This window comes from Phalangium opilio, unplaced genomic scaffold (genome assembly GCF_054372755.1).
Source record: "Phalangium opilio isolate 3A_F unplaced genomic scaffold, DU_Popi_V2 ptg000011l_1, whole genome shotgun sequence".
Lineage (NCBI taxonomy): Eukaryota > Metazoa > Arthropoda > Arachnida > Opiliones > Phalangiidae > Phalangium > Phalangium opilio.
The window spans coordinates 1,333,655-1,359,711 of NW_028324147.1; the positions used below are offsets into that span (position 1 = coordinate 1,333,655).

Genomic DNA, 26,057 nt, shown 5'->3' on the forward strand with positions numbered 1-26,057 from the left:
TAGCTAAGAAATTATCATCGAACGATGTCCATGTCAAATAACGTATCCCCAAACGATGTCCATGTCAAACAACGTATCCCCAAAACGATGTCCATGTCAAATAACGTATCCCCAAACGATGTCCATGTCAAATAACGTATCCCCAAACGATGTCCATGTCAAATAACGTATCCCCAAACGATGTCCATGTCAAATAACGTATCCCCAAACGATGTCCATGTCAAATAACGTATCCCCAAACGATGTCCATGTCAAATAACGTATCCCCAAACGATGTCCATGTCAAATAACGTATCCCCAAACAATGTCCATGTCAAATAACGTATCCCCAAACGATGTCCATGTAACCCCAGATGTCTATATGTTAAAAGAACGTACCTTTCTTTGCTTCCATAATGATCTTCGTGCTTATCTAAGACTCTGAGACTGTTACTCCTATTTTCGCGTAACGCGGCCGGACTTCCACTTCGATCATCTTTATGCCTTTCCCTGGAATTTGGGCTGACACTGGCGGAGTCCCTTCTCCTTAATGGACTGAAACTCCTTCCTCTGACGTTCCGTTCCAAGACCCTTTCTTCTCCACCGACGTACTCTCTCCTTTCTCTTTGACTATAACCGTACTCTCGAAGCTCTTGTTCGTAGGAATCCTCGAAACTGGCGCCGCTACCCTGACTAAACTCGTCGTCGTAGTTCCTACTGTAAGACGAGTCAACGAAAAAAAAAATGAAAAGAAAATATTAAACGTAAATTAGTCGTTGTTAAGTCGTTTTTCGATCTTTGGTTTTTATTAATGGTTGCCACTTTTGTTATGATTTTCGGAACCACTCTCACCTAATCCTCCTCTCCACGAATTCATCATGATAAAGCTCGTACCTTGTTGGAAAACTTTGAGTTCCCCTTCCTCTAGCGTTAAAGGTTCCTCTCTGGACGGTCCCTCTAAAGCTTCCCCTACTATTGGGTCGAGGTGGATTCTCGTAGCGAGGGTATGTACGGTTTTCAAACCCGACTCGTGCCTCTCTGTTATCGAAAGTACAATTCAACAACAACAACAAATTGAGTAAAGAACAAAAACAAAAATGTACAGCGTGAAATTTCGGCATTTTCCGGACAATAAATTGTACACGTACATAAGTCTATTACGTAAGGACCCCATAAGTAAGTAAAAGCATGAATCTATATAACTATGAATATACAGCTGCGTTACGCTGTCTAACCTCTCGATAAGGTTTGGGCGGGGCTTAGCAAAAGTAGACATCAGTCACGTGTCTGCTTGTGTTAGGAGCGGGAGAAGGGAGGGGGAGTCCGGGGGTGTGTAAATTCGAAACGTCACTTGTCCTCTTGTCTCGTGATTGGCTATTAGAGCTACGCAAAACGCGTCAAAGCTAGGAGGGTAACACCCAAACCAAATCGACATGATAGAAGGGGCATATGATAGAGCTGTATATTCATAGTTATATAGATTCATGGTAAAAGCTTAGATTTCTCTCTCAAAACAGTAAAAACATAGCCCACTTATGATGAAATTACGTAATACGCTTATGTTCGTCACAACTTTAACTTAAGGAATTCTATGGACCCGGTTGCGTAGAAGTCCCGCAATTATACCACACAGAGACACAAATGGACAGACAGACAAACAAACACCAAGAGAGAAGTAATAAGATTCAAAGGGACGCGATGTAGGCCTTATCAAACTAATGGGCTAATTATTGTCAAGGGGGGGGGGGTGGAAAAGTAAATGATATCCTAGAGATTTGATTGATTCTCACCTTGTTTGAGCTTTTGGCTTTGCAATATCAGGCTCTTGTATAGGTCTTTAAGTAGATTATAAAAATCGAAAAACAAAAAAACAAAAACGAAATAAATTTTAAAATAAAAACCAAAATAAAATTTCTAAATCTAACAAGCGCCATTTTATAATTTATAATCGACTAAATCTAACAAATTATAATGAACTAAATTAACTAGCTTTAATTAAAGCGTGTTGTGTTAAATATAATTATTAAAAATGGGCAAACAAAAAGAGGGGGTTGCGAGACGTTACCTTTCATCCCTGATGACGTCAAAGTCCCTCCTTTCTCTGGTGCGCTCCCAGGGTCTATCGGCTCCCGACGGAATCATTTGACCGGACAACTCGAGTTTCTCGAAGAAGACCTGCTGGCACTCGCGACTAGCGTAGTCCACCTGGAGTCTCTTGCCACCGAGGACGCGGCCGCGCATTTCGGAGACGGCGATTTGCGCGAACTCGGTCGTATCGTAAAAGACTAGGGCGTGACCCCTTTCGCGGTCAATGGCGGTATAGTTAACGGGTCCGAAGCGATTAAAGTGTCGCGCTAAAAATTTCTCGAGAATACCGTCGGTGACGCCGTCTAACCAGACGCAGTTTGTGGGCATACTTTTACCGAAACCGAGTTTAATCCGATTAGAACCTAAATTTTCACCATCGAGTTTTCTCATGGCTTTGACGACACTGCCTATGTCCGAATACTGGATGAACGCGTAAGAAGAAGCCGAACCTTGTTTCTTAATGTCGATTTCCTGAAAAGGCGATATTTTCAAAAACTGAAATCACATATAGGACAAGTCTCATAACGGTCGAAATAAAAATTAAAAACGAAAAGATTAACGGGCATCAACTTACGATAATCTCTCCGAACTGATCAAAGTGTTTTCTCAGTTCCGTCGTCGTGATGTCCTTCTCCAGATTCCCGATGAAGAGCGTCCTCGTCGCCTTAGGATGGAATTCGTCCAGGTCAGCCTCCAAAGGTCGGAACTCGTTGTCTTCCCCGTCCAACCCTTCGTGCGCCGTCACTTCGATCTTGCAACCGAAAAAGAGTTTGTCTTTGGATACTTCCAACGCTTTCTCAACGTCCTCGGGCCTAATTCAACCAACATCGTCTTAACCGTTAGACAAGCGAAACAAAATACAAATATCGAATTTAACTTGACACATTACTTTTTAAAACAGACAACAGCGTAGCGATCAATGCCTTGACCTATGACCTTGACCATGGTAACCTTGCCATGTTTTTTGTACTCGTGAAAAAGCCCGTCTTTCAAACTCGTATCTAAGCGAATAATTAAGTACGATTAGTTTTGACATAGGGATTATTTAACCTTCAATATATAAAAGTAAAAATGAGAAAAAGGAAAGAAGTGTTTTCGCGAACCTGTGGATCTAACGGGAAGATTTCGAACGCATATTCCGAGCGGCCTTTTATCGTCTTTGTCGCAACAGTTACCCTCGGACAAAGACGAGGCCAAGATAGCGACGCCGCTATTGGGAGGCAAGGTGACCTGAGAGGCGACCATGACGTTACCAGTGGCGCTTCCGCAACTACTGCTGACCATGGTAGCGGACGGCGTCGTCACTGCCGACTGTATGAAAGGTACCGAAGAAGGTACCGGGCCGGTAATGGCACTGGCTGGTCTGTCCCCCACACGCCCGCTTTTCCCACTGCTCTGGCTGCAATGGGAGGCTCTAATGAGAGGACAAAGGTCACCGCTATTAATGACGCTGGCAAACGAGACGTATTTCGGGGAAAGCGTCGTGACGTACGCTGGCGATCTTGACTTAGAAGGGGACCGGGACCGGCTGGAGCTATTGCTGGAACTACTCCGTAATTTGGAGGAAACGCTCGAAGACCCGTTGCTTCCGTTGGAACTCCTGGAACTGGACCGAGACCTCGAATGAGAGTTAGATCTCGACCTTGATCGCGACCTCGAGGCCGAGGCCTTTTTCGTCCGCCTTTGCTGCCTCGTTCCAGCGGTACCACTAAAATTAAACGAGGCAGTCCCACGGTTAGGTAACCATTCGCCAGACGTTGAGGGAATACCACGACGCAATTCCGACACTGACCCGTTACTACTAGTGACGTTCGCGCTTGCCGGGGCGTTGTTTCCGGCTCCGTTATTGTTGTTATGCGGCGGGGAGGTGACTGTCGACGTCACCGTGGGTACCGTGACGCTGGGCCTCCTGGAAGTGGCGGACGCTACGGTGGTACCACCATTTCTGGTACCGGAATTCTCTCGTTCCTCACCCGCGGCCGAATATTGTTCCGAGCCGCCGCCGGAAGACGGATACCTTTGCTGCTCAAAATGTTGACGGTTTCTATGCCCACCAAAATGGTTTTGATTCCTACGTTCAAATAATAGCGCCAAGGTTGAAATTTTTAGCCTAATTTGAAACACTTTAAATTTAGGCTTAGAAAAATTTTCCAAGAAGGAAAACCATTTAACGATTTTATTAAATTAATAATAATCTAAGCTTTGTAACGATAAACTGTTAAAATAAATAGGGTTTTATGGTCGCGTTTGTTAGTGGGTCAAATTTGAAATTTTCTTTCAACAAAAAATAAAATCAAAACAAAAACCGAACACAATAATACAAGATCAATTTTCACCAGCACCAAAAAATTGGCGACCCATAGTTACTAGAGCAAACCGAATAACCTTTCTTGGCGCTTCAAGGAGTTTTAAAAAAGTTCTTGGAACGTTTACGCTGACAAAAATTGCTTAGATATGTCGAACAAGCGATTTTTCTTTATATATATAAAAAAAATGCCAAGACTGTATTATTGATTGAAACGGCAAAATAACTTTCACTGGACGAAAAATCCACCTCCTTAATAAGACAACTGCAGGAGCTACATGGTACTGGACCCTATTTTGCAGGGTTCAGCTACTACAGCCAGGTCATAATAGCTTTTCTTATTTATTATTTCTTTCTTTGGGGGGCGGGGGATATTTTTCGGTAATAGCTGACCAAGATCAATTGTCAAGTTTGTAAGTACTATTGCGATTAATTACGATTTGATTTAAGAAAAGGCTTAACTACCAAGTTTGCTAAAATTTAGTTAAATATTACAGGCTTAAAAGTGGTTATTTTTCAATAACAATTTTGGTCTGTCCAAGAGTGGAACCACTTGCTCACTTTCACTAGAAGCCTTCATTGGAACTCATCACTTCCAACATTTCACCGGCACAATTGTTTACTTAACCAATTTTCATCCACTAAGTGGTTCCCTCCTCGATAATGAACAACAAAAACTGCTCTAAAAATCTTCCCTCAATTGAAAGAAACCCTTCCCTTTTGACATACAATGGACCACCCCTCTCTTATCCTCGAGCCTACAATTACTTGGAACCCAACAAAGCCCTTAAATTCCTATTCCACTTCCAAGCGAGTGTACTTAAAAGTACCCAAAACCGGACGAGGTGGTATTACTGTCATAGAATGAAACTACTAGACTATAGATAAGAAAATGGTGGAGGGAAGTAGTGGTGGGGTTGGGTTGACGTCTGTCACCATGCACGAATCCTTTTCATCACTCGACTCGAGCGAGCAGGGGGTCCCCCTGATTTTTATCTCAAAGATTTTAAGGGGATGGGGTGGGTCTATTATTTACCTCTCATTGGCATCCTGGTAAGCGGAGGTCCCGCCACCGCCAGCGGTCGCGGTACGGATGTATCGGTCTCTGGAGCGTCCTCGACTGACGGGAGGATACGCCTCATCGTCGTGGTAGCCGCCTAGTCCCAGGGACCGTCGGACATAAGTGTCCCTTTCGCCGGGAGTAGCCCGGTCGTAATAGTAACCCGACCGATCGTAGTTTCGATCGTCTTGAATCCTGCAATCAAATCGAAAAAGAGAAACGGACTTCAAATTTGCCTCGACGACACAGAAAGGGACAAGAAGAAATCCCAGCCTCGACTTGGTTTCATCGAGTACGTAAAATGTGGAGTTAACAGTAAACATTTTTTATTTGAATATAAGAAGCTATTTATTCTTGGCAGTCATTATCAATGAAACATAAGTTCATAAGATTTGTTCTTTCCATAAGTTTGTCACTAGTAACTTAGAAACTGGAGCTTGTCATGAATGAAGTGAGGGAGTTAGGTCATAGATTCAGGGTAAAGCGAAGACGCCTGGTGAGGCGCTGTCAAAAGGCAGACTAAAATAGGAGAAGATGGAAGACCTGCAAAATTAACCACCGAGTGTAATACTTCAATTCTCGCTTCCGTCATTATCGAACTAGTTATCTCGAGTTGTAAGTTTAGGTATCGTCATACTTACGAAACACATCTTATAATCTTATGATGAAGTAATGTTTCTCTTCCCGACCTTTAAACACTACCTTCATATTTCAAAGTTAATGCCCGGTTTCCCCTACCAAGGGGGGAGGGGTGTTTCATAAGATCAATTTCTTAACTACATGATCAAAATAGCAAGAAAGAGACTCCATTTTTACGAACTCTTTCTATATAGCGCTAGATTCAATTCACGTGGGATTTCTTCGTTAGATTGAAAATGATAGTTTTTATCGTGATTTCTTTTTTTTTTCTTCTTATTATTATTTCTTGGGTCGCGAAAGAAGTTTCCTATTTTCGAAATTAATCGACTCTGACCTCCGTCCATTTAAGGACCCTGGTCACGAAAAATAGCGTGAGGCCATAAAAAAACACCTTGGTAACACACCACCATTGTGGAAAGGTTCTATTATTCATTTGTGCGGCTTCCGTGATAAAGAAAATAAATGAAATTGAAAATTATTCCCAGAGAGAGAAAAAAAAAATTATAACATCCATAAATTAATTTTGACCAGATTTTTTATGTACAGCGTTAAAACAATTAAATTTGATTATATTAACTAGTTTGTTACGCGTACATGTGTACTGTATTGATAGTAATAGTGTAATGGCACCTACCCGCCTTTGACTGTATTAGCTCTATGGGTATTTAACACGGAGTGCCATTACTCTATATTAGGTATCATTCACCCATAAATGTATGTCACGTTATCAAGACGTTTAATAATAATTTACACAGGTATAAATCGAGGGGCTAATCACACTCGGCATTCCACGTACACCTATTACGGTTTATGTCAAATTTCCTGATATTTTACACCAATTTTAAAATTCCCCGACTTTCCAGGTATTCCAGGTACCTAAACGTGTAAAACGATTAGAGCGAGTGGTTGGCCCCTCGGTAACCGAGCAAAATATCAATTTTAACCCTAGTATTCCCTAAGTAACTTCAACTCGGTTTTATACGCAAAGACCGTAGTATCTACCTCCTCGAATTAAAATAAATAATAATAATAATACCTGTACCTGAAACGGGGAGAAGGGGGAAGTAAATCACGAAACTGTTACGAACAAATAAAACTTTTCATTAAACAAGAAGAAGGTTTGTGTTAAATATATTCTAGATAATTATGTAAATAAAGCGTAGGATATTGTTCAAATTGATAAGAAATTATTCATTTCTCACGATAAGACAAGACTTGGAAAGAAAAGAGGTTCATGGGGTCGGCACACACACAGAAATTTCACTGGAGGAAATAATAAAAAATAATCAAAATGAAAATGGAAATGAAAACTCATCCGCATCCACGTGGCACGATTTCTTATTTCAAATTTCCCTTATCTTATCGAGAGACGTTCCTTCAAGATAAATAAAGTTTCTGACGAACTATTTCTTCGGCGGTAAACAAAGACCCATTATTATAATATTTCGACCAACAATTCCCAATTCTAATCACGAATATTTTAATTGAAGGCGCAAAATAAATTAAATTAGTGCATCGCAAATTCAAATTTCCCTTTCACAAAGTTTAACCCCTAATTTGCGTTATTATAATAAAAAAAATTATATATACAGGGTGATAGCACAGCGCCACTGCTAAACAAGTTACGATGACTGGAGTGTTTAATTAAAATTAAGACCAATAAGCGATTTTTATAACACCCTGTATTGTATATTGAATCCACACAAACATTGTTTGGACTTTTTAACGGGGCCATTTTTATATTTTAGCGAAATTAAAATTTAAGTGGAACTGGATATGAGTGCAATAAAAATAAATAAATAAATATGGTCCAAGGTTCCTTCCTTTTTCCCCCGAAAATATCTTTGAACCCCCTCCCCTGTACAAGAGGCGGGAGATTTTCTCACGTTACTTTACCTGTACTCTAAATTTAAAGGAGCAAATTCCAAGAAAATTGTTACACTTGAAAAGATTACCTGGCTAATTTAAAATACACGTGACTTGTTTCAAATAAAAATAAAATAATTACATTTAAAAATTATAAGAAAACCCAGGAGGCTAATTTCAAATAATAAATTTAATTAAGAAAATGGTTCCCTTTCGTTCTTTCTAGCTTTCTTGAATCGAATTTTAATATCCAGCTAAAGAAAAAAAAGGGACACTTGAACACTCGGGTACATTAAAGTAACTAAATTTATCCCTCTTTCTTAAAATTCACGGGTCCCTCGTGAATTTAAGAGAATTAAAAAAGAAATAAGTCTTTGAAGTTGGTTGGAATGATCCTTTAAAGTAAATCTCACTGAACTCGCTCGAGTAAACAGAAGCCCTAATTTTAGTTTGCTCAACTAGAAAAAAAAAGAAAAACAGCTAAAACAACGCGTTCCTTAGTTCCTAACCTCTTGTGGGATCAGAAACAAACCACGTTTTAAGCCTTGGTTTAATTTTTTTAGTCCCAAGAACAAACTAACTAGTGACTTGGGTATTTGAGGCCGAGGCTTCTACAATCTGGTGATTTTCCCAAGTTCTCCCAACTGAACTGAACTAAGGATTTATAATTTTAATTAGAAGCTACTGGCAAAAATCCTCGATTAAGCTAGGTTCTTCAATCTGGTGATTTTTGCAAGTTATCCCAACTGAACTGAACTGGGAATGTATAATTTAAATTATAAGCTGGCACTCAATAAATACATACACTAACTCTCAGTGAAAATGGTGTTACTATGTGAAAAGTGAAAAAAAAAAAAAAAATGGTAGTAGTTCAGTTTGAATCAGTACTTGAGTAAATTTTCTGGCAGAGGGCCTTTCAACACTACACTGAAGTTTTATTTAAAGCTAAAAGATAGGGGGAGCAATTAATAGTCTACCCTCTTGAAGTTGCATTGCATTTAAGTATTTCTTTAGAACTTTTCGCTGTCTCTAACTTTCAAAAGAAAAATGTCCCTAAACCTACAAACTTCAGGGGAATATTTCTCGTCGCGACCTCGCTCGGTCCCTGAATGATCTTAGCCATCTGTTTAAAGTCGTAAATTTAAAACTTCTTTGGCCTGACCAATGAGACGTTTGTCAGGGAGGGAGAGAGCTAGCTAGTGCCTTCTTTGACACATTTTTACGAGAACCAACTGAGCTGACTCTCCTTGAATCTGACGGGAGTGGTCGCTCTTTTATGTTTTTAAAAGAATATACAAACAGACACACACAGGCAGCAAGTAACTGGGCCATGTGGCCAGTGCCACCTTCAGAGAATTCGGAATAAGGGAGGGGAGGGGAAGAAGAGAATCCATGCAAAAAACAAGGACAGAGAGTGAGAGCGGACTGCCTGCCTTGCCTGCCATGTCCAGATATTTGATTACTTCAAGAAATAAAAACCTTAGGGAGCCCCAACTTTGACAGAAAGGAGGGGGGGGGGTAAAAGAATGGTGGAATTAGGTTTCACGATAAAACCGAGGGGCTAATAACTCACCCCTAATCACGTGTTACACGCTGTACCATTCATCCAACTGAACGGATTACGAGTTATCTTTGAATGTAACGCTAAATGATTACGTATAATCCGTAATTGTATGGTGTACCGGGGAATCTATGAGTGATTAGCCCCTCGATCTAAGCCTGGGTAAGCCTTACAATAAGTATAGTGGGCGTCTTTTAAATTTACGGGTTTTTGGTAATAGTAGATGGATGCAGGAATATTTTGTAAGTCAACGACCATGTAATGAGGGTTTCGCGTGGTTTTCTGGTTGGGTTTTTGCAAAATGGACTGAGGATTACGCGGTAAAAATGTTTTAATGGGGTGTGTTATTACACCAGAAATGTTTGACCAACTCAGGATGAACAACAAGAAGCGGAAATGTATTTATAGTGTGATGTCCTAATTTCTGCTCTATCTAATGATACCTAATATATACTTGGGATTCGCCGAATTACGAGTGGTGAAAATGGGTTTCGAAATAAAAAATAAATACCCCATTTGACCTCTATCGAACTATGTCTAATACTTGGGAAATTATCTTTGAAAAAGAACATCGATTAACTAAAATTTTGAGTTCAAACCGGTTTTGAATAACTTTGAACGGTCATAACCCTAAATGACCAATAAACGAAGACAAACAATTTTAAGAAGAAATAGCCAAAATTGTTCTCGGGTCTTCCATCAAATCGGGGCACGTGAAAATTTCAATTACCTTTTGAAGTAAACAATAAAAAGTAACCTAAAATTGAAATTCCCGTACTCTTATTTATATTTTTCCAGACCCGCAACTCTAACTCTAATATTTGTTCCCACGTTTGCTATGGGTAAACAATGACGACGTAATGAACGTTTATCATTCCAAAATATTCGGTAAAGGTAAATAAATACTCCTCAACCGTTACCGAACGCGAGTAAACAATGAACAACGTTCAGTTTGTTTGCTGATGAAATTCTAAAACTGCTTGATTTTTGGTATAATAGAAACAACCGAGATAAGCCTTGGCTTTAGGCTTAACAGCAAACTGCACTGTAACCATTTAAATTTGTACTTTTATATAATTTTAACTAATGATAATAATATGCGGTATTACCTTAGTTCCGTTTAAACAATGGACAGCTTATCTTTTGTTTTTGGTAAAATTACGAAAAACGCTATGAAATTCATTATATTCTTAGGTAAGCTCTTTACTTAACCTAATTAAATATTTTAACAAAAAAAAGTAATGATATTTCATAAGTGAATTAATTGTTTTTTTGCGTGAGAAAAATATATCGAGCTAAGCTTGAATTAAATCCAGAAGATTTAAACTAGACGAAAAGAGCGGAAAATATTTACAACCTTCAAAAATCAATTTAAATTTTGAAATATAAAATTCTAATATTCTATATAATTTATTCCGACTTTAAAATTTATATTTTAATATTTAAAAAAAAATAATATTGAAAATTTTTGAACGTCAGTAATATATTGCACTTTTGAGAGAGACAGAAGGAAAATTACTATAATTAACCCTTTTGAACCACAATAAATCAAATTTGGAGGAAATATTTGCGCGGGAAAAGGGGGATGTCTCGCGCCAATATTTCCTATAAAAAATAATAATAAATTAAAATTGAATAATTTCAATTCGAAGGTTAAGTTGAGTATTTGGGCGTACATAAATTAATTTCTTAAAAATTTATCTCGTAATTAAATCATCTTAATAACAACTAATTTAAAATATTTCATAATTTGGGTTTAAAACTCGCAATGCAGAATGAAGTAATAACAAAATAACAAAGAACTAGGGCGTTCTAAAATAATTCGAACGCGGCACATTATAAGGTAACATCGAGGTCAACTACATCACAGAGGGACCCTGCCGCGACTCATATCGTTGTTGTATAAAGGTCACAACACCAACAACACCCCGAATTTGGTTCACATTATTTAGGATATGGTTTCAATTATTCAGAGACTGAAAAATATATAGAGTAGGCCTACGAGAATTGGAATATAAATGTTAATTAGGTTATGGTTCAGACAGTACTGCTTTTATGGTCATATCATATTTGTATTATTCCGCCAAAACACTAGAGCTCTTTTCAGACAAGGCAATATCTGATTAATAAAGAAAATATTGGACTCAAGTTTTCAAAATATTAGAAATAAATTATTTTCACTAAAAACATTCCTTATATTTCATTTTCTGAAGAAATCTACAAATTTTAATTATTCCTAAACCCTTTTCAATTTCCGGCATCAATTATAATTAATATTAATTAATTTATACCAGAATTTCGGAATGGAAATAAATTTATGAAATAAATGTTACGAAATACGGTAAAAAAAATCCTAAACATTTTCTAACCCTTTTTAAATTAACTATAACTTCTCAAAATTTCCCCTGACCTCGTGGTTAGGGGCCCTGAATGAATTAAATGTCCAAACCTTTACCTTAACCTAACCTAGCCTAATTTGATTGGCCGAAAAAGGTAGAGGTTCTTCTTCGTTACAACTCATTGGGGAAAGAAGGTTTAAATTAAAAAAGGCTTAAGAAAATAATTTCAAAAGAAAGCTACGAAACAAATAAATTAAAAGTAAAATGCATCGATTGACGAATCGTCGAGCGACCTTGAAAAGAGATCAAAGTTGGAAACGAAATAACAAGAGAGAAAAAGTGCCACATCACCAAAGAGATAAAATGGGACTGGAAGAGGAGAGAGATGAAAAGAGGTATTGCGTAATGAGCTCAACGAGGTTAAGGAAGGGAAGATCAAGAGAACAAATCTCTCTCTCTCCATCTCCATCTTCTCTCTGAAAACGTAAGAAACGCCTCGTTTTCTTGGGACAGTCTACCTTGCCTTTACGGTACCATGAGCTAAACTGCCTACAAAGTACTACTCTTAAAAAAACATACACACATCTAAAAGATAACTGGGGATATGGTGGTTGGTATTCGATACTAAATTATTTCAGGAAATGTTCGAGGAAGTTATACTAGTATGGTTTTCGTTAAGTTCATTCGTGGGTGTAGAGGTAGTGAGTGATAAGGTATACACCTAATAACGCGTGTTTTTCTGTTGAAAAGAAGGTAAAAAAATAATCTAAAATCTCTTAAGAAATTGACGTCATGGTCGGTAAAATCTAAAAACACAGAAAGAAATTTGGCGGCCATTTTGAAACCAATTGTACAGAAGTGGTAAACAACAAAATAATAAAATAAATATCGCTATAAAAATACAGTAACTCAAGGACACACTAATTATAATCGTTAAAATATGAAAAACAAACCTCCCTACCCTTTTTTACAACCCAATTAAAACTTCAATATTAATTAAAATTAGGATAAAAAAAATAAAACCCAAACAAACAAACATGAAAAAATAAAAAGAATAATAATTATAATTAAATTAAATTAAATTAAATAAATAAAAAGGAAAAAACATCAAACTAAACAAACTCACCACCGTTACTCCTTGTCGTCACGTGATTTCAGTTTGAAATCATTAAGCCTAATTTTTTTCTAAATGATAATGAAACTTATTCCTTAAAGGTGTAGTCGGGCCTTGGCTCGTAAGTTGGTAGGTAATCCAAAAAAGGCACACGTAAACATTTTTTGTCGTCTGCTCGTTGCCTGTGCACAAATCCGTACAAAACGCGTAATCCATTGGTTTAAACATAACGCGGCACATGTTGTATTATTAATCCAAAGTGAAGTCGCGTTATCCAAATTAGAAAATAATAATAAACTTTGAACCAAAAGACGCCAAATCAAAGTTTAAATAAAGGTGGGTTTGTTTAAAAAAATGAACACCAAGAAGGAACACAACAAAACATTATTTTGAATTTGAGAATAAAAACAAAATGGCGGACGATTTTTCTTGATTTAATCCAAAATTGCTTGATTAATCCGACAGGTATTCCAATTGAGAGATGCGAAGTAATCCGTGTGTGAAATCCAAGCACAAGTTAATCCAATTTTTTAAACCACAGATGTCGTGCGTTAGTGTAATTCCAAAATGGTGGTTGATGTGTGTGTTTTTACAGCGTCACGCGTATTTTTTATCTTAATTATGAATTTAGGCTTCACTAAATAAAATTCCCCCTTTCTAATTAAATCTTTATGGATTTTCTTAACTGTGGAACCATATATTTCACCAAATCATGTGTGAAATGATATAATCTTAAGCCTTGGTGTACCGTATTCGCGATAATTCATTTTTTTAATTAAAAGTAATGGTTATTGTTGGACTTACCCAATTGGATATCTGGACTGTCTGTTGGAGGAATAAGGGGCTCCAGCGGGTCTTCCCAAACTATCGTCCCTTTCGTGTATGAAAATGGCCGAAGTGGCCGTACTGTTGACCGGAGGTTCGTAATAGTCCGTTTTCAAAGTTCTCTCTTCGATTTTATTGTCGGCGTTGTGAGCTTTGGCCGCGGATTTAATGTCGATGAAGGCCACCGTGGCACACGTCCCACCACCACCGGACACATTGTTCGCGCCCACACCGTTACACGCTTCTTCGTCCTTCTTCGAAAGGATCTTGACACTCTGTACTTTACCATACCTAATTAAGTCAAAAGAAAGAAAAAATATTCTTCGTTACATCATATGAACAATAAAGATTCTAGTATATCAAGGTCATTAAGCACTGTTAAAAATAAATGAGTCATGCCCCCCTTAGGTCAGGAGTCGAAAATTGTACTTTGACCTCACAGAATTTCGCTGTTTCATCAATATAAGCAAAGGCCTAACAAACTCAAAACTAGCTGCGATTGCGAACAGATATCTTGGGCTGTTACACTATTTCCCAGATATTTCTCTATATTTTAGGCCTAATTAGGCCTAATTAACGACACGTATCGTAGGCGATGAGATCATAGTAAAATGCGAGATGGGTAGAAATTTTCATCAGATCTATCGAATTCATTATAGGGCCAAGGCTTAGCTCTGGACTTTATCCAGAGGGGAAGTAAGATAGTTAACTGGATTCCAGCATCAACTGAGTCTCATTTCATCCCAGGATGGATGGGGGAATGGGAAGATGCTTTCTGGACATCAATTGGGACATTAAGGTGACATGTGCTCCGAAATATATCGTGGGGTTTCCAGTCATACGTTAAGAGATGATGACGTAGAAATCAACCCATCCCCCGCTGGTGGATGGGTGGGTTTCCGGTGTACAGTCTGTTTACTCCTTGTAGATAATGCGTTTTAATTAAATTTGAGGTAAAGCGAGGGGCGATGGAGGTACGACCAATCTAATCACTTTTCGGCAAAGGCCCAAACTCAATCTATTATTCGTTTCATTTAGTATTAAAGTACCTACGAGTAGGTTTCTAATTAGATTTTCCAAATTAAAAAAAGGGACGGTAACACGTAGATTCAAGGGTCAAGGGTCAAAGAGTAAAGTAATTGTAAACGTACATGAATAGCCCGAATGCATCTCATGCAGAACTACTTTAGTAATAAGAGAGACCCCTTGACGACAAACGCGTTTTGCATAAAGACCGTTTTGTGGTACAATTTACACGACCGTGGTACAAGTGCTTTAAGTTACCGTCTCCTTTCCATCACTGTCCTTAATTTTAGGACATTGTCCAACTCGAAAAGAGATTTCCATGACTTATATTGCTTGTCTTCCTTCATTTCTCTGGTGTCAGGACAAACAAAACGGGGTGGCGAATGTCCACTAAAGCAGATTGTACATTATTTTCGCAGATGCAAAGGCTTAACGTTAGGCCTAATGCCGGGAGAGTTCTTGGTAAACAATTTCGAATCCGGGCGCGCTGCTGGGGGCAAAACTCTTTTGCTAAAATAAACAGAAAACTTCGCAAACAGTAAGTAGCGCGAGGTGCGCATTGGCAAAACTCGAGCGAGATTCTGATCTACTACAGTAGACGTTGCGAGTAATATTGAATATATTAACCAATGTTACGTGATCAACGAACGAACAAACAAAACGAACGACAACGCGTTTGCTTCAAATGTAGGTCTTCTCTCGACTACTTGATTTTAACAGCAACTAGATTTAAGTACGTGTACAACAAACACGACGTCCTACGAGATAGAATTTATATATAAATATATATATAATTTTCTACGTCTACGTCTATTATATCTACCAGCACATAATACGAGCGAATGGGGATAAAGCTATGGAATGGCAGAAATTTCCAATGGAGAATATTTCGCGTTTTTCAATTTTACGTCTACTTTGGGATGTGGTTTATGTCTGTCCTCCCCCCGTTTTAAGTTTTCTTTAAAGTGACGATGAAACTATAACGTAATAAGGAAATAGCAGCGAGGTTGTAGACCATGTGGCAAGGCTTACTGAAAATGTTGGCCTATTTTTCTCCCAGAGCTTCGTGGAAGCAATTTTACATTATTTAGGCCTTGCCACATGCATCATCAGAGAAGATATTAGCCTATTCAATAAGCTTTAAACTAGATCGACCATACATTAACTAAACTTCTATTTCACCCTCCTTCAAACAGCACCTAGACTTAGACGAGCGCAAGTAAGTACACAAGTCTGCCAGAACATCCAAAAGTCCTTTTAAGTAAATGTATTCGGTAGTTTAAACAAAATTATCTCTTTTTCTTTTATAAACCTAACCGAGACGTTGAAGATTTTCTTTTTTAAATATAAGCACTCGAAAGGTTTTTTAGCTTAATTTTGTTTGATCAGCGAGGTTATGGGATTTTTCTTCGAGACTGGGAATGAGAAATCCCACGTCAACCTAGGCATGCTTGTCCTTTACCCAAACCAGCCAGTCTCCCGTCCCATGGACCCAACATAAGCCTTGGCAAGAAAAGTAAACCTCTCAAAAAATCTCGAATGATTCTCGTAACAAAATAAACTTTGAGAGAGACATACAACAGCCCTACTAGATTCAAAGTAGTCTTTTTTTTAGGTACAAAATATCAAGGGTACAAAATAGTACTTTAAGTACGACGACGGTAGCCAAAAAAGACAGGACCAAAATAGCTCCTGGTGCGGTTATTTCAAGCGTTACGGTTCTGTGTTACACCACGGAATAGCAAAATGGAATATTCCATTATGTTCCTTGAAAATAAGGGATGGTAGGAAAAAGATTTTGATTTCTTGATGTTAAGTAAGTTTTTGGTATAGAAAGATATGTTTTTGCCAAATCATGATACACCCTTGTACAACACCGCGAAGTTGAACTACTGCCAAAAGGGTGTGGTAGTGGTGGTGGTATTTTGAACTAATCCCTAATTTTGTTTATAAAACCAGGTGTGTATTATAAAATTGTTTACTATTTATTTATCAATCCGATAAATTTTCTATAAACACTGATTAAATATTATATAAAACACGCACGACATTGAGCGCACAGACACACAGACTAACATACCAATTCATTAGCTACGTTTTGGATCTGTCTAAATGGATAAATATTCATCTTAACGCTTGGTATAAAAAAGTATATAATAGAATAACAATCTAAATTTAATTATCTTCGAATTAGGCCTAATAATTTAATGGACTTGACCCGGTCATTGTAGACTAATCAAAGAAAAGGGGGCTATGTATATATAGGGGGGGTTGAAAGATATTACATATAGTAGACGATAGGATCCAGGATGGTAATAATAAAATCTACATTGTATTCAGAATATCGACGGGGGTTCACACACATACACACAAGCAAAATAGTTCCGCGGCGCATTTTTATCTCGACGAATCACAAAATGACTATCACCGTCCCACCTGACTACCTTATTCCACCCTCCCTCCCAACTGCAACCCACCCTTACTATCCCGAAATATTCTCGAACTCCCCTCGGAGGTTCAGAGACTCGGCGGCGCAAAGGCCTAAGCGCGACGCGACTACTCTCCTAGGTTAGGACGGAGGAGAACTCGCAGCTAATCCACCACCTCCCCCCTCGCGAGGGAGCCTGGGAAATAGATGGGGGGGCCTTAATTGAAGGGAGGCAAAGAAAATTTCTAAAACCCGGGCGAGGCAAGGCGAGCGAGGGTTCGGGGGAACTGAGAACACGCAACGGCGTTAGTTCGGGCCGGAAACTGTCGGGGGTTCGTCAGGAAAGGGGGGGAATGGAATGGGCGGGCCTTGGCTCCGTTCCAAATTTCCTTTACGCTACGCGACTAAGCGATCATCGTATCGACTTGGTTCTACTGCGTATATATAAGTATATATTCTACGCTTTAGCTTCGGGGGCCGCCGAGTTTAAAGCCCAGTATATACGAAACTACCCACCATAAGTGAAATAATACTTATCTAAGTTATTTTTAAATGTATTGTTTATCCTAACACGAACTCTATTTTCATTGCTTATACATTACAAACACACCCACAGACATATCAGAGCAATAGCTACATTTTGGGTAGATAAAAAAAAACCACACGTAGATAAAAAGAACTTAAAACCGAATCAATTCACTTATGAAACCTACATAATTTTCGAATACGAGTTTTAAAGTTTTTCTTTTCTTTTTTCTTTAATTGAAGAAAACGAGTTTGATAATAGATTAGAGAGAGGAGAGAGAAAAATTTTCAAAGCGAGACTATCGTGTTTAACGTATTTATACGTTTGGTGTGTGTTTGTAAAATATACGCGTTAAGCCTCGTCACGTCTCGCTTATAAAATATAATATTTAAAGTCGGTCGTTGGCACCAATGATCTTCAAAAAAAGAATAATAATAATAATAGTGAACAAAACAAAATAATATAAAACCTGATATAAAATATATATCTGTTTCAATAGAGGGAGGGAAGATATAGTTTATTATTACGAACAATGAATCCCTTAGTAGGGGTTCCAAACTGGTAATCATAAGTGTAAATATATTAATTTTAATTGAAGTATTAATTAAACGCAAGGGTAAACTCTTCAATTCTCCATCAAAACTTAAAGCTACTTCCGTGAAAATCCCCCAATTGTCCTCTGTCCAATGGTTGTAAATACTTGGTCATAACTCAACCCCTTCTAGAGATAGTAAGGACCCCTTTGAACTATATACACCCAACTTTCAAACGTCGTAACTCTATCTAAACACAACTTCCATGAAAATCCCTTGAAACTATGATAGTCCTAACTGTCCTCTATCCAATGGTACTAACTACTTGATCGTAACCGCTTCAAATAAAAACTAATTGACTAATTGAGCATTACTCTTCGAAATTTTACATTGTAACCACCAATATTCCAGGAAAACAAATATAATCATTGGTAATCTGGGAAGGAAAAATGGTAATTAGGCATAAAGATTCAAAAAACGATAGCAAAATCCACGAGGCAAAAAAATAAAACACATTATCGGCATAACTTTTGCACTCTAAGCCTAAAATAAAGGCGGAGTATGATTTTTGGCAAAGGCCTAAGTCAGCCGCTTAGCTATCAAAAACATTTGGCGCCAAGAATATTTTCATCCTCTACAACAAAGTATTCGTTTTCGTTCCAATCTAAAAATCGATTTACTCAAAAAATTGATATCAGGGTAAAAAGAGGGGAGGGGGAAGGGTTTTGCTAAAGATATAAGCCCCCCGGGAATTGGGGGAGATGGTAAAAATGAAACAATTATAATAATATTGATAAATTATCATCTGAGAAGATCTGGAAAGGGGGGCATCGCGTAGCAACCGTGTTGTCTGTAAGGGGGGCCTTAACCCCTCTCAAAGGGCAATTCGGAAACGTATTCGAAGCTCATAACAAGATGTAATGAAAACTCGTTAGAATTTAACAATAATTATAGTAGCGGCAAATGTTTTATTTCAAATTATGGATGTTTTCCGGTTTCAAAGCAAGGGGTTGAAAAAATTGCAAATCCGATGATTGAACGCTGCGGACGTGTTATTTAAAGGGGAAAAAATAGAATGTAGGGGAGGGGATTCAGTCGATAACTTCCAATTTAAGTTAAAAGCTTGAATTTTTTCCCGGGATTTTTCATCTTAGAAGCTACTTTTTTTTCTATCTTCCCCCGCTAAGCCTAACGCGAACTAAAATCGACCCCTAAAGCTCGCGCAAAGGCTTAAGAGCTCGTGCCTAGTTTCGCAGTAAAGGCCTTTACGCAGAGGGGCGATCGATAGTACAAGAGTAGCGACATCCCATGTTATTTTCACCGTAGTTTTATAAGGGGAAAAGGTTGGTAGCTGCCATTTCTATCTATATCGGGCGAGTTCATCTTCGCAAAGCGGGTCGACCAAGTAAGAGAGAGCTAGGAGAAACTAAGCGATAAGAAAAATACGAAACATTACGTTCGCTATTTGGAGTAAATATTTGTTGATGTTACTAAAATACATTTAATGTGAATTATATAATATAATTGAGAAATTAGAAGGTAACTAGAAAAGTGTTTGTTGTTAATGTGAAATTTAACAGGGCTGGGCTGACAACAAATACCCACCCGAAAACTAAAGGAATTATACGATAAAAGTTCCTTGACTTTACCACGACAATCTATTAGGTCTATATTAAAATTATAGAGTAAGATATATTTAATGTGAATAATATAATTAAGAAATCAGAAGTTAATTAGGAGAAAGTGTCGTTAATGTGAAATTTTACAGGGCTGGAAAAAACTATAGCAATTCCTTGACTTTATCCCGACAATTGAATCTATATTAAAATTATAGCGAACCAATCAGCGACACCCATTCTTAAACTCCCCGACTTTTCACGTAGTATTTCAGGCACACACTTCTATCGTAATTGACTTCTGATTTTCACGTCGTTTATTTCTTTGTATTTTCGTTTCTTTACGAAATAAATAGAAAATAAATAAGAATAACATGATGGGAATTAAAATGGCTTACTTATTAAACCAAATTTCATACGGAGTCAACATTAAAATTAATAGCAACTAAAATTAAGTATCCAAATAAACGAGACATATAAACTGTTATCACAGATTTTCGCAGAGAACCGAATGACTGCCACGTAGAGTAAGTGTAACGTAATCCCAAGGATTTTTCTTCGTCAACGTTTTCCAAGCTCCTGCGAGTTGAGTTTTTACGTCACGAGGACAAATTATTAAAACAATAAACCATTCCATTAAATACTTGCAGAAAAGCAAACAACACAAGGGCGGGGGTGGTCACCGCCTTCTTGGGTTATTTCCCTGGCGACAAGAAGCGCCGCAAGAGGCAATGCGAGTTGGCAAGGGGTCCGACATTCCCATAAAAGGGTACAGAATTTCGTGATTTCGCGATTTACTTCTTTGATTCTGCGATTTCAATAAAGATTTCGTGATTTCTTGTTGATTTCTCCAAAAATTTCGTGATTTCTTGTTGATTTCTCCAAAAATTTCGTGATTTCTTGTTGATTTCTCCAAAAATTTCGTTTGATTTCTCCAAAAATTTCGTTTGATTTCGTAATTTTGAGATTTTGTGTGAAATATTTCACCAGAAGGGTACGGGATTTCGTGTAAATGTCGGACCCCTCCGTCTGGTGTTACCTCTTGAACGGTTGAAATTGTCTCCGACGGCTGTCCGGCTCCGGCACGTTTGTTTCTTTGCAAGTATTTAATGAAATGGTCTATGGTTGATTTTAAAAACCGTTGTATTGCGCGACGTTTCAAACCGAAACTTTCTTCAGTTATGTTTTGTTTGCTCACGCAGAAATCTGCCGCTTGCATGTGCAAGCAACAAAAAAAGGGGGATGGGGGATGAATTACACTGACTGGAGTCCCAACGAATAAGGAATTATGCTTTCAAATGAAAGTAATATTAAAGTTAATGGCTTTTTCATAGACACCGGAAATATTTCTACTCAATTTTTTTTAATACTTAATTTAAGGTGTTCAAAAAATAAAATTGTTAATATAAGGTCTTTAAAAATAAGAAATAGTTAATTTAAGGTCTTCAAAAATAAGAAATAGCTAATATAAGGTCTATAAAAATAAGAAATAATTCATTTAACGTCTTGAAAAATAAGAAATACTTAATTTAAGGTCTTAGAAAATAGAAATATCTTCAAATGATGTGTGTATATTAATTTCCCAAATAAAGGATTTCTTACAGGATTAGCTTATTTCATATTTGGTGTTTCTTATATCTATAGGACACAACCGCATACGCAATTTCATGACGCTGGCGAAGAGCCACGTGTATTTATTGATCAAGGTGTTAAGTTAAGTGCTTTCATCGTCATAGTGACACGTATTTCAACCGATAACGCTTCTGTCGTGCGCGACAAACGGACCAATTAGCATTTTATATCAGTTAAAAATGGTTCCACTGAGACAAACTTAAAACGGAGGCGAAAACAACATCGTTTATGTTAAGCCTAAAAATATTTGCGAAACTCGACAAACATTGCGAATATTAAAGTATTTCTTCAAGATTTCGAAGAATTTGGTTCAAAATTACGTTTGTTATCGAGTGAAGAAAAGCAGACGACATAATTCAGAAATTAATCGTTAGCTTTTAATGATTGAGAATCAAATTTGACCTCTTTTGACTCACAAATCCCCGTTAACCTAACTGCAAATTAATGTGTTTTGTAATTATATAATTATTCATTTCTTTCGGAGCGACAAAGGTTCGCGTTTTCGCTTTAAAAACAAGTTCAAAATTTTAATTTTGTTGGATGACGCAACGTTTAATCTTTTACAAAGCAATTTAGCTAAGCCTAACGTTAACCCTAATATTCTAAAGTGACAATTTTTGAGGTGACAGAAAACCTTTTCTGTTTTAGAGAGAAACGCCCAATTTTCTGCACTCTATTTTTATAAATATATCTCAAACATGTACTGTACAACAAGCGATACAGCAGGGTTTTCATTAAATCGTGAAAAACAACTTGTTTTTCATCTGATAAAACGATGTTATACACCGACGATGTACAATTAATATATTTTTCAATATTTTCAAGGATAAAATTTGAATTCGTAACAGCTGTTATGATACCGCGAACCCTAAAAAGCATCAAAAGACGAAAATATTTTGGAAACCTAGTTCGTTTATCGATTAGTTCTTCCATTCACTTCGCTTCTAATATTTTTCATCGTGAAAATACATAATTGATCGCTTAGTTTCCTCGCCTCCCCATAAATTCAATTAAAACGTTAAGCCTTTGCCCTAAGAATCAAAACAAGGGATTTATCATGTTTATCGTTTAGTTTCGTCTCGCCGTGATACAGAATAGGGGTAAAATATTAACTTCAATATATTAAAAAACAAAACAAAGGTGGTTCAATTTTCTAGGATTTTTCGCAAAGTTGAGTTAAGCCTAAAAATAAAGCCTGTCACAAGAAGGGTGAAGGAGGGAGGGAGGCTGTAGGATAAGAAGGAATAAAAACAAAAAGAAAAAGGCTTAGATATCTCGCGCGCGTATAACTCGGCTAACTGCGTCGACGAAGGAAACAAACAGCCAAGTTGGAATTGGAGTTTATGGGGCCGTAAGGGTCGATAAATTTCGTCTTCGCCCCGAGCGGCCGAGAAAAAAAACGACCCGTAGTAAAGGGAAAGATAGTCCTAGGCCTAACGCCGCATTACCAAAGCCGAGGCTAAAATAGAGAGAAGGGCGGGAAACGAAAAGGGGGCTGAAAAAAAGCAATAGAAGCCTAGAGGGCGGGAACACATCACGAGGAAGCAGACTTCCACCCCCCCCCTTCTTTCCAGCGCAGCGCGAGCTAGATCTCCTGAAAGAGATTCTTCTAGAGCGGGGGTAACTAAAGGGGGGTGAGAACAGGGTACGGGTATGAGATAGAGACAAGAGCATCCGATAAATTCTCTCTTTCTCGAACGTGTTTACTCCCCAACTCTCCTAGCTAGCTAGCTAGGACCGTCGCGGATCCGTGGAAGAATAATGGCCACGGGGTAGGCGACAGAAATAATAAAAGGCCGACCCGTTCGTGAGTTGTAAGCGTTACTAGAAGCGAGGCAATAGAGAGGGGGATAGACGAAACTAAACGATAAACTAGAAAAGAGAACCCAAATACTGTATACAACAATGGGGGTAGTTTCGCCCTCCTTTATGAATGCAAGAATGAAAAGGGATAGATTAGGTACAGTCAGTACATATAATACGTAATTTCGTATCCTATAGAAAATAATATCTTGACGTATAAAATATAAAACGTTATATTCCAAAATAATGATAACCGTCACACGAACGGACACACAATAAGACAATAAGAATATACCTGTACACTAAAAACAATACCACATATAAATAATTTCGCGCGCTAACAAAAAATTAAGGTTTTCGGGCGCATTTATACGGAATTTAATAATAAATAAAAAATAGAGATAAAATAGACTTAACGATATAAGAACGTTGTAAAAAGCTCTTTAAAATATAACTACCTACATCATCACCAGGGCCTGATCATAAAATATAAGAGTTTTTTCTCCTATCTGAAGCTATTATCAGAGAGCCGTAATCACAGGGGACATTACGAGGGCATAATATAATATAAAGTGTATAAAAAAATATATATAAGAATTCTTTTGGAAAATAGATCGTTTCTAGCTCTGGCGTCTTTTCTTTTCTTTACGACTGTCCCCCCATTTTGACCCCTTCTCCCGTTCCCAGAAAAAAAAACCCCTTTCTATCATATCTGTAGGTATATTTTTCGACTGCTACGACATTTCCAGAACCCGGGACATATCTCAGAGTGACATTTTTCCCAAAGAGTTGAAGAACGGACGGAGAAGCAAGCCCCAAAAAACCGAGCCAAGAAAGATTTGGCGAGAGAAGAACTTGGAGAAAAGGCTTAGCTGGAGAATTGAACGAAACAAGAAGTCCCCTTTAACAAGGAAAGGAATAGAAATAACTTGGGTACAAATAAATGCGTATTTGTAGCTATAACGAGGCGAATGCTAATTTTGTTTAATTAATTAATTAACAATTATTCCATAAATGTTTATGTACGACAGTGATTTGTGAGTGCGATTCAGCCGCTATCTTCAAGTTACAACAGAGGAAATTTCTCTGGCCCCTTTAGGCCTAGTTTATGCACACTCTATTTGAGGTTACCGTCAAGCAAACTACAATAAAATATAAAATTTATGGCAATTTTACATAAAACTAAATCTCATTGTACTTAAGGGGGCTGTTGAAATAATTTAAAATTTATTTATTCCAAAATAAATAAATGCGCAACGAAGCAAAGACTGACAGACAGACACACACGCCAAAATAATAAAACAACCCGAAATAATAAAAAAAAAATATTTATATAAAATACTATATGGTACTCTAGATACTGCGGCAATTCCGCAAAAAATGGCCCAAAAAGTAAAATGCAGTTCGCTTCGGTTGGCGCACAGCGTTTCATATAACTGCCCCCTCGAATTCCCCGCAGTAGTCGTAAAAGCCGTAAAAGAAAATATAAAGAAAAAGAACGGGGGTCATTCGTAAAGCGCCTTTTTTGCCATGATAAAAAAAATGTTACTACGGAGAATTTCTACGGCGTCTGCGTACTAGCTCTTCTGTTGTTTATATCTTTATAAAAATAAAACTACGGAATTCTCATGGCTTAAGAGAGAGATTTTTATTTTTCCTCAAACACAAACTAATGAGTTTTTCCCCGTTTATCTTGTCAAGGCTAGCTAATAAAGAAAACTTTTTTTTAATACTTGGATTTTAGGCTTAAAAGAAAATGGAAAAAGCCAGACCAAGGCTTAGCATTACGTAAAAAATTACTCTATATTCTATTAATTTTAAAATAGGTAGAAGATAATATCATATATTGATACGTAGTTTCATTTCCGATGACGTATTCTAAGGGGGAGGGGAGGGGGTTACATTACGAGTAAGGTAAAGTTAGTGACGTCAAGCTTTCCATACGATTCGTCTAGTCAAAATGGCGCCCCTTTTTACAGAATTCAATATATAAGAAGCAACCAAAAACGGATGTAGTTTGAAATTCAATTTTCTAGTATAGGATAGGGGATTACAATTTTACTATATATATATTTCCATGAGGGTCATACTGGAATACAAAATATGGGCGAACTTACAAGATATTAAAAATCACTTTTTGCTTCCTTTGCTACATATATATATATATATATACATATAAGAAAATAGTATAAAAAAATCCGATACAATAATGGAATACATTAAATATAGCATAAAAAAAATATTCCCCTAAGCCTTGGCTATTGTTTTCCTTAGATTCTTTTTATTTCTTCAGTTCGCTAAGCCTAAATTTTCCAAAAAAGGCAGCAGAATCTACCCCGAACCTAAAGTTGGGATGGTTGGTTCGATAGTTTTATACCATTTTTATACTAGCTAGATATCTAACCCCTCGCGGGGGGGGGGGGATGGTAGCAAACCTCCAATATCGATTTTAACCCCCCCCCTACCTCTAAAAGAAAAAAGAAAGAAAGAAAATAAATCGAACTTCGAAGCGTGGGCGGAAAAAGAACCGAATTTTGGCAAGAACGGAAAAGGTTTTTCGGATTTTTCCAGCCCCTGTCTGAAAGTTTCTCGAGAGCGCGCGCCAACACAAAAGTAGGCCTAAGTTTTTAGGCCTAAAAGAAACTTCCTCTTAGACTGATGGTTAGGGTTAAGAAACGAACCGATTTTTATTCTTTTTTTCTTAGTTCTTTGGTCGA

The 26,057-nt window shown here is 37.5% G+C and overlaps 1 protein-coding gene across 6 annotated transcripts in view; it reads right to left on the reverse strand.

The window, feature by feature from the left end:
- LOC149709734 (uncharacterized) overlaps window positions 1-26,057 on the reverse strand; it is a 68,694-nt gene that overhangs the window by 18,346 nt on the left and 24,291 nt on the right. For 2 of the 6 annotated variants that reach the window (XM_089857699.1, XM_089857694.1), the window contains exons 2-12: window positions 13,756-14,067; window positions 5,409-5,627; window positions 3,860-4,138; window positions 3,560-3,775; window positions 3,171-3,481; window positions 2,957-3,068; window positions 2,642-2,879; window positions 2,045-2,562; window positions 1,770-1,814; window positions 832-1,017; window positions 379-696 (exon numbers count right to left, since the gene is read on the reverse strand). In XM_089857699.1, coding sequence (XP_089713825.1) covers window positions 379-696; window positions 832-1,017; window positions 1,770-1,814; window positions 2,045-2,562; window positions 2,642-2,879; window positions 2,957-3,068; window positions 3,171-3,481; window positions 3,560-3,775; window positions 3,860-4,138; window positions 5,409-5,627; window positions 13,756-14,067 — 2,754 coding nt within the window. The remainder of the gene's footprint in view (window positions 1-378; window positions 697-831; window positions 1,018-1,769; window positions 1,815-2,044; window positions 2,563-2,641; window positions 2,880-2,956; window positions 3,069-3,170; window positions 3,482-3,559; window positions 3,776-3,859; window positions 4,139-5,408; window positions 5,628-13,755; window positions 14,068-26,057) is intronic. The other 4 variants (XM_089857698.1, XM_089857695.1, XM_089857696.1 and 1 more) reach the window with 4 other exon arrangements.